Source organism: Pipistrellus kuhlii, unplaced genomic scaffold (genome assembly GCF_014108245.1).
Source record: "Pipistrellus kuhlii isolate mPipKuh1 unplaced genomic scaffold, mPipKuh1.p scaffold_m20_p_2, whole genome shotgun sequence".
Taxonomy (NCBI): domain Eukaryota; kingdom Metazoa; phylum Chordata; class Mammalia; order Chiroptera; family Vespertilionidae; genus Pipistrellus; species Pipistrellus kuhlii.
In genome coordinates, this window is record NW_023425515.1 from 60,395,524 (window position 1) to 60,407,823 (window position 12,300).

The window sequence follows — 12,300 nt, forward strand, 5'->3', positions numbered from 1 at the left end:
TTGCAGAATCCAGGGAAATTTTCTGACCATTACACACTAGCTTCCATAGCCATTGGTAGCACTGAGGGGGCCAGAGAATTTCTGAAGATTACCATTATTAGAGTGCATTTAGCACCAATGTCAACAAAGTAGTTACCCTGTGTTGATTTCTGGGGACCAATGGGTGGTGAGTTCCTCATGTGGCCTCTGACTGCCCACTGTGGCCTTTGGCCTCCACCTGAGGACAATCTCAGCCTTTCTCCTATACTGAAGGGGGTCTGGGGTTCAGGAGCAAGGAGTAGTGTTGAGAAGGTGAGGCAACAGGGGATTTTTTTTAGACAATAAAACAATTCTGTAGGAAAGTGTAATGGCCAATAAATGACATTGTGCATTTGTCAAAATGTATAGAGTTTTACAATACATACAGTGAACCTTGATTATACAAAATTTTAAAAACCCATTTAAGAGTCTTGGATCCCAAGGAATGAAGACTGCAACTTGAAAATCAAGTGTATTACAAATGTATACTATGGAATGCAATGAGGCATCCAACAAATGTAAAATGAAATCTCAAAGGGCTCCCCTGAAGCTGTTGGGGTGTCCTCTGGGGAGCCAATGATATAAGGCAGAACTGTTCTGGTTTTAAGCACTGCATTAGGCTGACAATCATTTCTTTTGAGGTGCCTGTGGCAACCAGATGGTGCCACATTTGCTTTCAGTTATGCTCACAGGGCCTTTCGTCCATGCTGCTCTTATCGCCCCCTTTTCTTTCACTCTGTCTGAGTTCCAAGTCCTTCCCATAGCTTGGATGTGCTCGGATATTGGTGTGTTTTCCTAGATCTGCCTCCAGTTTCCTTACCCTGGCTTCTGCCTTTAGCTGGGCATCTGTAGTCAATCAAACCACCCATGAGAGTGTTTAGCCTACAGCTGTGGCCATGTGCTCTCCTTTCTTGCTGCAGAGTGCAATGTGTAGTTTTTCAAACAAATACATGAAGCCAGCTGGTATTTTGGGGGTGGCCCTGGACTCTCACTGTGGTCGACACACGTCTAACTTATGGGCCACTCCTCCCACATAGAAGTAGATGGCCAATCCAAGATTTCCCCACAGATGCCTCTTTCCCAAGGCCCATTTCTTCAGTCTCTTGCGTGGCTCACCAATTGTTAGTACTTGCTCACCCAGGGAAAAGTCCCAAACTGAAAATCTACTTCCTCAGCAGAAAGCAGGGAAAGAATGAATGAAGGTGGGCCACTCCAGTCTGGCAATTAGTAGAGGAAAGCTTTCTTATGATGCACATCTTGGGTGGCTGTAAGATGAAATGAATACCAAATACGCTAAGCAGAAACTAGAGAATCATATAGGGGGCAGGAAGAGAATAGTGTACTAGCATGTAACTGCTACCAGGTTCGGGAAATTGCTTTACATGCTTGACCAGGTCAGAACAACCAGATTGTTTTCTGGATCCAGCCTGTACCAGGAGGTAGGAGAGAGATGCTGGTTTGTGTTAGAACACAAGTGATTAATATCAAAACAGTCTTCAAAGGAGTTCCTTCTAACCCAGGTCCAGCTTGCAAGTCAGACTGCCCTGGAACAGTCTATCCTCCACACACCCAAAACTGAAAGCAACCAAGGTGCCTTCAATTGGTGAATGATTAAACAAAGTGCATGTCTCTACAACAGAATATTTTCAGCCATAAAAAGAAATGAACTACTAAACTACAAAGAGACATGAGTAAACCTTAAATGCATATTGCTAAGTGAAAGAAGCCAGTTTAAGAGGTCTACAAATAGGCCTTCCTCCCCCAAATCCATAACCTTAATCCATAAAACAAACAAACAAGCATCAAACAAATTCTAATAGAGGGTAATTCTATGAAATACTTGACGAGTACCTCTCAAAACAGTCAGTCATCAAAAACAGGGGAATTCTGAGAAACTGTCTCAGTCAAGAGGAGCCTAGGGAGACATGTCAAATGAATATAAAGTGGGATCCTGAAAGGGACCCTTAAACAGAAAAAAATATTAGGTAAAAACTCAGAAAATGTCAATAAACTGGCACATATTAACTACTAAAAATTGCCAATCTGATAAAAAGGAATCGATATAACTTTGATTCATTCCCACTAGACAGTTATTGTTTCATTGGCTGTTGTTATATTTTTATTTGACAATCCAAGGGGAAAGAGGTCAGTGTCCCTGACTAAATAATCAGGTATGGCGTGTTTTAAAAATTCGTGTGAGACACCAGTTGAAAGCTGCTGTTATATAGCAACCATGTTGAATGGACTACATCTACCCTCAGCAATAAGCACTTCACCATTATTTGTTCACATGCTTGTCTTCCCCACGAGAGGCTGAGTGACTTGAAGACAAAATCAGGCTTCTCGATTTTGCAGTTTATATGCTCAAGTAAATTAAAGAGAAGTAACATGAGCATACCGGATTCCTCTACTTGTCACCAATTCGTTTTGTCCTCAGCATATGTCACTCCTCATCCAACCTTTGATTAAACCATCTAATTGAATTCAAATGATACTTCCCCAGGAAAAACTCCTTAACCAGAAGTTATCACAATTTCTTTTTCTCTGCTGAATTCCTAAACAACACTTATGATTGCCTTTAGCATGGATCAAACTGATTTTACATGGTTTTGAGTTAAATATCTTTAATTAAATAATTTTAAATGACAAGAAAATAACAGGACCTGAATATTTATTGTCCTTAATGTGTCATATCAAGAGTACCTCAATTTGTACTGATAAGCAAACACACCAAGGAAATAACAAAGTAGACAACATAAAAATTTTTTAAATTCTTAATGACCACAAATAGCCACAAAACAAGTCAGACTCAAACTTAAAAGGCAAACTAACTAACTAACCTGCAAAGAGCTCATTTGCCCCCAGCAGGTTTATGGTCTCCTCTCTAGTTCAAGCTCCTTGGGCTCACTTCAGAATCAGTGCTTATTTCCATCTTTCATTCTCTGTTTGTTAAGTCACTGCTTTATTTATGCTCAACTTACACAGTTGGTTGCCAACAATGTGGACAGCTGATTGACACACAGAGCCAAACATAAAGTTCTGGTCACCTAACTATATAAAAGTAAAAAAGAACATGCAGCCTGCTGTTTATTTACCATTGATTCCCAAATTAATGTAATTGAGAGAAAAAATGAAGAGTTACCTGGTACCAAGATGGAAAGCACGAGGAGCTGGAGATTGAGCTGGAGTGAAAAGGCCATTAAATTTGATGAGAAAATCTTCTCTAACACTCAGAATACCTTCTTTTCTAACAGAAATCTGGCACTGACTTACAATTTTCAGGTCTTTTGGCATTCTAGCAGAATGTGTTTCTCATTAACTACTTACTCTGAATGTCCGTTAAAAATGTTATCACCCTTAATTTTGAACTTCCTTGTCTGCCTAATCCACAACGTTTTTTAAAATCTTAGTTCTATGAATATAATTTTCTTAAACATATCTGCTTGCTATTTTATAACTGTCATGTCATTAATACATAGATTCTAAAATCTTACCTGCTGGCTTTAAAGAAAATTTAATTAGCTTTTCTTTTGGATGTGTTACTAACCTTTCCCATTCTTTTGTGTCCTATTATTTATATAGGTATCAAACTGGTTTTTCCACAATGAGTAAGACTGAGTGATAAGGCTGCTCTATGAGTTCCTAGGCTAAGTTTCTAAAAATCATTTCTCTTGGCATCTACATACCTACAATCTACTTCTTAAACAACTGAAGTAGAAAAATTTTTTTAAATAGGAAGTTTCAAATTAAATACTATTAACACATATAACTGAGAAAAAAAAGAAATACAAGCACATTACTTTCATCTTATAAACTTCTCTCTCTACACACAACTTTAGAGAAAGCCCTCTCCTAATGCTTTTGATTTCTATTTTTCTCCTTTAAATTCTAACCCAGCCATGTGCCTATTGATATTTCATGCACACAGACTCATACCAGCTTCCCAAGAATGTCTACCTCCTGCTGAGATTCTGAAAAACAGTGCCCATTCATTACAACAGTCTCTTTCATTAAAGTTCAGAGTACACTTTATCATGAACAATCCGTTTGAAAGAGGAGATTTTATTCCCCTGCATGTCTGTTATTCCTGGTATAAAGATCTGTGATCTTTGGACTGTATGTTCTGCTACAAGGTAGGGTAGCAATCTTTATCCAGAATCTCAGACTTACACTTACTTATTAGCCAAATAGCCCAGGGGTGGGGATTAAAGCCAGGGCTGGGATTTGGAGCAAATACTGTCCTCAGAGAAGTAAGGTTGGGCTTGCCTTCTCTGGAGTAAAATCATTAAACAGCCTTCATTTCACAATCATATAGTCATAATACATCCCCCCTACACACACACACACACACACACACACACACACACACACACACACACACTTATACACACTCACAAGCACACACAGGACACATTTGGGATAATAGCCTTCTTTTTTCCCCTTTGTCACTCACGCATCCCTGTACAAAATCACCTTCCCCTCTCATAACTTTTTCCTCTGCTCTGCCTCAGAAGAAACAAGTTTCTCCTTTGGCATGGATAATTGCAACCCCATTCCCACCCCTCACCAGTATTCCTATGACTCTAGGTGTTAGAGGTCTTCCTTCCCTATCTTACCTTAAGACAAACCTTTCCTCTATCTAAATTTCAGCCTCTAAGCTCACATGCTAAGTTCACTACCCAGGTGAGAATTGTTGTGTTGGTTAATGAGGCAGAAAAATCACTCAGTTCCCAAAGGGAAAGGAAACTATGAATCTATTACCTCTGGTTCTGGGAGCCATTCCTGAGAGAGAGGAAGATGCATTGTGAAAAAAGAGATGTTGGGATTAGGTGCCTACCCTCTGAGTCAGTGAGTAGCACTGCTGTGATGGGAAACAGAAGAATCTATTGAAGTCAAGACTCAGTCTCTGATTCTTTTCTTGTAAGTAATAAAGATCTAAACACAGCACTATAACTTTAAAAAAGCACAGTGTCCTAAAGGAAATTATATCTAAAGAATTAAAGAAAAGTGTGAGAATGATGTCTCATCAAATATAAAATATCAATAAAGAAATAGAAACCATAAAAAAAAAAGATCCCTAATTGGTTTGCTCAGTGGTTAGAGCGTCCGCCTACAGACTGAAGGGTCCTAGGTTCGATTCCAGTCAAGGGCATGTGCCTTGGCTGCAGGGGTGTGCAGGAGGCACCTGATGGATGTCTCTCTCTCATCTGATGTTTCTAACTCTCTATTCATCTTCTTTCCTCTCTGTAAAAAAAATCAATTTTATATATATATATATATATATATATATATATATATATATATATATGGAATGAATAAAAATCCTGGACTAGTCTGGCCAGTGTGTCTCAGTAGTAGAGCACTGACCTATGAACCAGGAGGTCACCGTTTGATTCCCCTCCCCTCTGAAATTAACCAAAAGTATGTATGTATGTGTGTGTGTATATATATATATATATATATATATATATATATATACACACAATATATTTAATTCTGGACTCAAAAGGTACAATAATTTATTTTTTAAATGTGCTCTAGATGGGCTAAATGACAATTTGAGCAGGCAGGAAATCAAATCAGTAAACCTGAAAATAGATCAATTGAGATTATCCAGTCTGAGGAACAATAGCAAAAACATTGAAGAAGAATGAGCAGATCCTCAGAGACCTGTGGGACACTATCAGTATACCACCATACTCATAATGAGAGTTCCAGAAGAAGAGGGGAGACAGACAGAGGGTAGAAATATTTGGAGAAATGATGGCTGAAAACTTCCCATATTTGATGAAAATACCAGCCTATGTATCCAAGAAGATCAGCAAACTACGTAGAATAAACACAGGGGTCCACAGATAGACCTATCATAATTAAGCTGTAAAAGACAAAGAAAGAATCTTGAAAGCAGCAAGAGAGAACAACTCATATGCACAAAAGATTTTCAATAACATTAATAGTGGGTTTGTACCAGGAACTTTGGAGTTAAGAAGGCATATTGAAAGCCTAATAGAAAATAAATCAACAAAGAATTTCATATTTGGTGAGACTATTCACCAAAAGTGAAAGAAAATTTAAGCATTCCCAGGTAAAAACAAAACAAAACAAAACAAAATTGATAGAATGTGTTAATAGCAGATATGCATTACAAAAATACTAAAAGGACACCTTCAGGCTGAAATGAAATGATACATGTTATGGACTACATGTTCATGTGCCTCCAAAATAGTATATTTTTTATATAGTGTATTTAGTGATTGTTTCTCACAAGTGTATATAGTGATTGTTTCATTGTTAATATAATTATAGATCTAACAAAAGAGATCTTGCAAGTGATCCTTATATTTTCATCTAATAGTAAGTTAGTCATAAGCAATCTCAACTTTTATTTCATTAAAGCATGTGCAGTCTATCAGTTTTAAAAATATTTCCTAGTTTCCTTGCCTGACCACTCCTCAAGTGCATTTACATTGTTAACATTGTGACGAGCATTTCCTTCCACAAAATCTTTGTGGCCACCACAAGGCCACATATGAAGGCTGTGAATGCTTCCTTTTGAGCTGGGAAGATAATTTAATTAGATTCTTTAGCATTTACTTCTTTGGTAGGTTCACCTTTCACTTTCCCATTTTTTGACCTCTCTTCTCTGCACATTTTTCCCTCATAAGGATAAAAATAGCTTCACACGGATCTTGTGTGAGTAAAATTATACTAAATGATCTCACACAAGCCAAAGAAGTATCTAGATTTCAAAATCAATGCAAAAAATATCCCCAAAATATTTTGATGAGAGTGGGAATATGAAATTTGATTCTATGATAATATATATTAGTAAAAACCTTTACATATTATGCTTAGAAAAAATAAATGAGTATATCATTATTAATAAAAATTTCCCCAATAAGTGACCCAGACATGAAATTTCACCCTGTGTATTTTGATTCCATTCTCCTACATGCCCAAAATAGCTTTTTTGTTTTGTTTTGTTTTGTTTTCCTAACAGTAACCTGCATTATCACATTTCAAAATCTCTATCATCCTATCTTCTTATTCAGAAAACTCACTGCTACTAAAATTCTGGGAAAACTGTGTCCATGAACTTTTTGTTAGAAATTCACTATACCAAAGCTTTAAATCAACACAGCAAAAAAACTTCTGGAGACTCATTTTCACCGTTGATTATTTAAGAAATATAGCAACATACTTTAAATATTCAAAGGTTGCATTAAGTGTACATAGAGAATAACGCTAACACCTTTGAGGACTGTATTTCATCATCCAATCAAATCTGGGGTTATAAACTCAAAGCCAATGAGTGCAGACCAGGGGGCGGGGCTTGGAGCAAATAACTGTCAGCGAGCTTGTGCAGTTGGTTGTGATTGTTCTGGGGAGAACAAATAGCGAACCTCCACTTCTCATCTACATACCACAGAATATTCCTCCTGAAGCTTTGGATGGTGAGCCATTCCTAGTTCCCCTTCTGGAAGTTGCCCTTCCAATCTGGCACTTTCTTTTTCAGCCTCCCTCTGAGAGGAACAAATGAATTCCAGTTAGGGACTCAGCCATCTCTCACCTCTTGGAGTTTCCACCTTTCCTTTGGCAGCTGGGACTTTCCCAAAGATCAACCAATCTCCCAGTAGGAATGTCTGTCCCTTACCCCCTGCCCCATGCTCCAGTAACTTCCTATATTCACTTTCCTAATTAGTCATTTGGCTTGTGTCCCTTCTCTTTCTTTAGTGAGATATTGGGAGGAAAGCACACTGGTGCTGCGGTGACTCTCCTCAGGTGCCAGGAGCTGAGCTGGAGCTGAGGCAGGAATGAGTGAAGCTGAACTGGCAGGGCAACAGACCGCCCACCTTCAGAGTCTGTGAGTAAGAGGCTGCCGTGCTGTGTGGTGGGAGAGTTTACTGAGAAGATAAGCTAATCCTAGTTGTTTATCTGCCATAAACCTTTAAGCAAGAGCTTGGCAGCTTGTGAAGATTACTGGGATGTTTGGGTAGATACTTTGTCCCCTGAATCCTGCAAAATGTACTGATTCAGAGGAAGAAAGATCTCTGGCTGATGTGGTTCAGTTGGTTGAGCTTTATTCTATGCACCAAGAGGTCATTGTTGGATTCATGATTTACAGCCCCATCTCCAGGAGGGGATGTGCAGGAGACAGCCCATGGATGTTTCTCTCTCTCCTTCTCCCTTCCTCTCTAAAATCAATGAAAACATGCTTTTAAAGGGTATAGGACTCTCTTTCATGGCCCGCGTAGAAAGAGTTCCAATTCAGGGTTCAGGTTCTGGAGAAGGGCCGCACACAAATGAAAAGAGACTTGAAGAAATTCAATTTGGCGATTTGGGGGGCCAGGCGGTAGTCCAACTCTAGTGGGAGAACTACTCCTGCTCTGGCCCTGCCATCCCCTTTTAAGCAACATAAGACATCTTAAGCAACATAAACAGAAATTTACATGTAGCCCTTAGGCAGGAAATAACAGAAATTTTCATGGACAAGGTAGATTCTGCTTCAGCTAACATAATCTCAACTAAAGGTTAGAGCAATTAAGGTTTTTGACCAGCCTTCCTGGCTTCCTGTCAATATCTCTTTTTCAGTGAAACTGATTTGGTTTCCAGCAAAAGGGAGAAAGAACTCCCTTTTTCAGAGACAGGGTGAATTAGTTTGACTTCCACTCCTGAGAAAGAATTTCAAAAGACTGACTGTTGAGGACAAACATACATGCCATTTCTGAGAGGACAGTCATGAATGAATTCCATACAAAGAGAATTTAATCATTATCTATTTTATTGGAAACCTATATGGTAATTTAAGACAAACTAGTAATTTTTTAAAAATAATATACAGATTCTTATCCAAAATTGTCCAAAGTCAATTTAAAGCAAGTAAGTGAAGGTCGAAGTCAGAAAGGAGGGTTAAAATTCAAACAGTAGTTTTTACCCAAGTATGATTGCTACCATATTTCACTCAAGTCTCTTCATTTGCGTGTGGCTCTTCTCCAAAACCTGAACCCTGAATTGGAACTCTTTCCAAGCAGGTCGTGAAAGAGATTTCTACAACTCTGGAATATTGAAAAGATTGAGCAGTGTTGCCTTTTCATTGTGTGAATCATAGTGGACCCTAATGTGGCTAGCTATTAAAATTGCCTGGGGAGCACAGACTGCAACTCAAGACTGATTTCAAGACTGCTAAGACCCAGGCACCACTATTATTATAGCTCCCCATGTGATTCCAAATAAAAATAATACATATAGGAAGAGATATAGAAGACACAGACTAAAAGTTATACAGGTTTAAAAATGGAGGTCAACAGCACTGAATTATGTTGCTCAGTCTCACCCTGCAAGCAGCAACTCATCAGGCCTTGGCATGCAGGCTGTCTGACCAGAGTGGGCACTTTTATATTGGTGTTAACATGCTGCAACCTTGGTTAATGCTGTTCACAAGGCTCCTTGATGAGGCTGATAGATATCAATGGGAAAGAGCATAAAGTATGATTATATAAGGATGAACCCAACTATGTAAAGAAAACATATAAGAGCCACTAGATGACATAACTTGATGGTTTTCTGTTTTTGAAATGTTTGTTTATATAGTTATGTCAAAAGTTTTTATAATAAGCACATATTCATTTAATTTTCTCTTTAAAAATATTGTGATCAGAAAAGAGCATTTATTAGTAATACATGTATATATTAAACTGAAAAGACATTGCTGGATTATGAGAAGTTTAGTAAAACTAATTGATGACTTTGCAAGACAGCCAGGTCAGATGCTAATAGTGGACAGTAGAAAATGTTAAGCCATTGTCAAAAGAAAAATAATTGGAAGAATATCCTTCAGCAAGTTTGAGAGCCCCGATGTAAAACTTTCCTTACCGCGGGAGCAGGTGGGATTGCAGACTGCAGCTACTATCTATCCCTTCAAACCAAGACATAAAAAAGCCCTGTTGTTCCTCATCTAAGAAGTAACAATGAAACAGAACATGCAACACCCCCCTCCCCCGTTTTAAATCCTTTTGGTTTCAATATTTTCTTATGTTCTTGGTTGCTGTATGGATCTATTAAAGTTGGAGGAAACTTGACCCATTAGTGCTCCAAATGGGAGAAAATAAGGCTATGATTGAGTATCATCAGAATCTATTAATTTCTGTCTGGATAGAACAACAAAAGAGTAGATACTCCTCCCATCCTGCTACCCACTCTAGGATAGCTACCATGAACATACTTCCAGAGGCTTAGGGAAGCTGAGGACAAACCCCTCGGTTGTCCATCCCCAAAGCTAAGTGGTATGCACCAACTTGTGGTCCCGGCCGCAAGTTAGGTGGGAAAGCTTGTCAGGCAGTTGGATAGATGCCAGGATAGGCGAGTAACGCTGAGTGAACATGGTATGACCCTGGCTAATCTCTATCACTTGGGTTTGTACCCTTTTTTTTTTTTTTAATCTAATTTAAATGGAAAGCATGATGGGCATGGGAGGCATCCCTAATTTTGGTAGATCCTAAAATACCACTAGAAATAATTAAGGAGAAATAAGGGTTGTTTTTTAAATTATTGTCATTAAAGAAAAGCATTAGAAAGCCACCAAGAAGGCAAACCTTACTTTCCTTTGACCCTGTGTGAGTTTTGCAGAGCGTGATTCGAGTTGGATTCAGATGGTCTGTGAGAACCAACAGGACGGACATGACTTTCACTAATTTTAGTAACACTTTCATTAACAAAGGATTTAGTGACAATTTGGCAGAATTTTTCAAGAACAAGATCAGCAGTTATCCTCAGGATCTCCCTGAAATCATTCTAATAGTGGCTTTGATCTGCACAATTGGAGGTAGGTGCAACTCCTTTATTTTAGTTTATTCTATGGATGGATTTGTAAATGCCACCGTATAGAATTTTTAAAAAGTAGCAGTAGTAGGAAGTCAGAACTTTGGTCCTAAATTCATACCTTTGTTCCCAGATTTTCAGTTAAGTGAATCCAACAATAATCTGTCCCTGAGAAGAAACATGTAAAATCTCAACCTTATTCTTCACCTTTATTGTGTTAAAAAATATTCCCACTTTCTTAGTTACTAGGTACTGAGTAGATTTAAGTGATGGGGAGAATTGAAACAGGTAAGTAGAAAATCAAGGGTTAAGGGATTTTTAAATCTGTATTATCATAAACTATAGTTTCATTCATGTTTTAAAGATAGCTGTTTTACTGTTTTCTTTACTTGGACAAAGAATTTCAAAGTGATAGGTATGAATTGTTAAGTTACTTTTTAACCACTGGGTATGGTGTCCCACTGGTTTTGTGCAAGTGATAAATTATTTCTATCGCTTATATAAAAGAACACTGTAGAAACCAAAAGAAGCAGAAAACATTAAACTGAAGAAAGTACTGTAATATTGCTTATTGCACTTTTTAGTAATTATTAACAAAGTATTGATGCTTTTAATTATGTAATAGCTAACTAATAATAAGTAGCTAGTTTTTTCTCATTGACATAATTATTATAGCTAGTTACTCATTACTATTTGTGAATCAGTCAGATTTCACTCAAGTGTAGTTTTTATTAACCTCTTATTGCAGGATTGCCAAAGAAGCTACTCAATTTGTAGTGTGTGAACAAACTGCTATAGATATTTTAATAGTAATCCAAGAACCAATGATTCTAAAGAAGTAATATACTTCATATATAGAACAGGTCAAGCAAGAATCTAGTGGATTAGTAATTACATTGATTCTGTATGCTTAAGTGTGAAAGAGGGTTTCAAATACAGGAATATAGGAAGTGAGTAATGGATCAGTATTTCATTGTCTTCACTATTAAGAATTCATATAAGTTCTTAAAAATGTAATATTTTACTGCTTTTTAATAACTACTTTTTTGCAGCAATTTTGAATCTACGCTTGAAGGATTTTATAATTCCTCTCCCTGTGATACTATTTTTAATTGGATGCAGTTTAGAAATACTCAGTTTTGCAACTGACCAGGTGTGTATAAGTAAATATGATTATTTTTTCTATAGTTAAGATTGATATAAATAAAAATATGGCTCAAGGGGATTGTTAAAATTCTTCTCTCTTCACTGTTCTGCCATTTGATAAGTGCTTAGGATGTGGATAACATCAGATGTGTAGGAAAAGTAGCCGGGTGTGGAAAAGCAAAGCTTAGATGAGAATTGGTTAACAAAATAGAAGCCCAGAGTGACTTAGAGCTGCTGATAGAGAACTCTCAAGAGAATTCTAACAAAACAGCAACAACACTGTATTGCCTCAATTAGGAATGTTTCAATTGGACTTCC

General features: G+C 37.6%; 2 protein-coding genes across 2 annotated transcripts in view; one reads left to right on the forward strand and one right to left on the reverse strand.

Moving 5' to 3' along the window:
• LOC118723333 (OX-2 membrane glycoprotein) overlaps positions 1-3,270 on the reverse strand; it is a 25,048-nt gene extending 21,778 nt beyond the window's left edge. Inside the window, exon 1 of the mRNA XM_045583999.1 lies at positions 3,160-3,270. Coding sequence (XP_045439955.1) covers positions 3,160-3,218 — 59 coding nt within the window. The 5' untranslated portion in view covers positions 3,219-3,270. The remainder of the gene's footprint in view (positions 1-3,159) is intronic.
• A 4,176-nt stretch (positions 3,271-7,446) lies between these two features.
• The window catches only part of SLC9C1 (solute carrier family 9 member C1), a 101,570-nt gene continuing 96,716 nt past the window's right edge, over positions 7,447-12,300 (forward strand). The window contains exons 1-3 of the mRNA XM_045583781.1: positions 7,447-7,882; positions 10,645-10,840; positions 11,889-11,989. Coding sequence (XP_045439737.1) covers positions 10,696-10,840; positions 11,889-11,989 — 246 coding nt within the window. The 5' untranslated portion in view covers positions 7,447-7,882; positions 10,645-10,695. The remainder of the gene's footprint in view (positions 7,883-10,644; positions 10,841-11,888; positions 11,990-12,300) is intronic.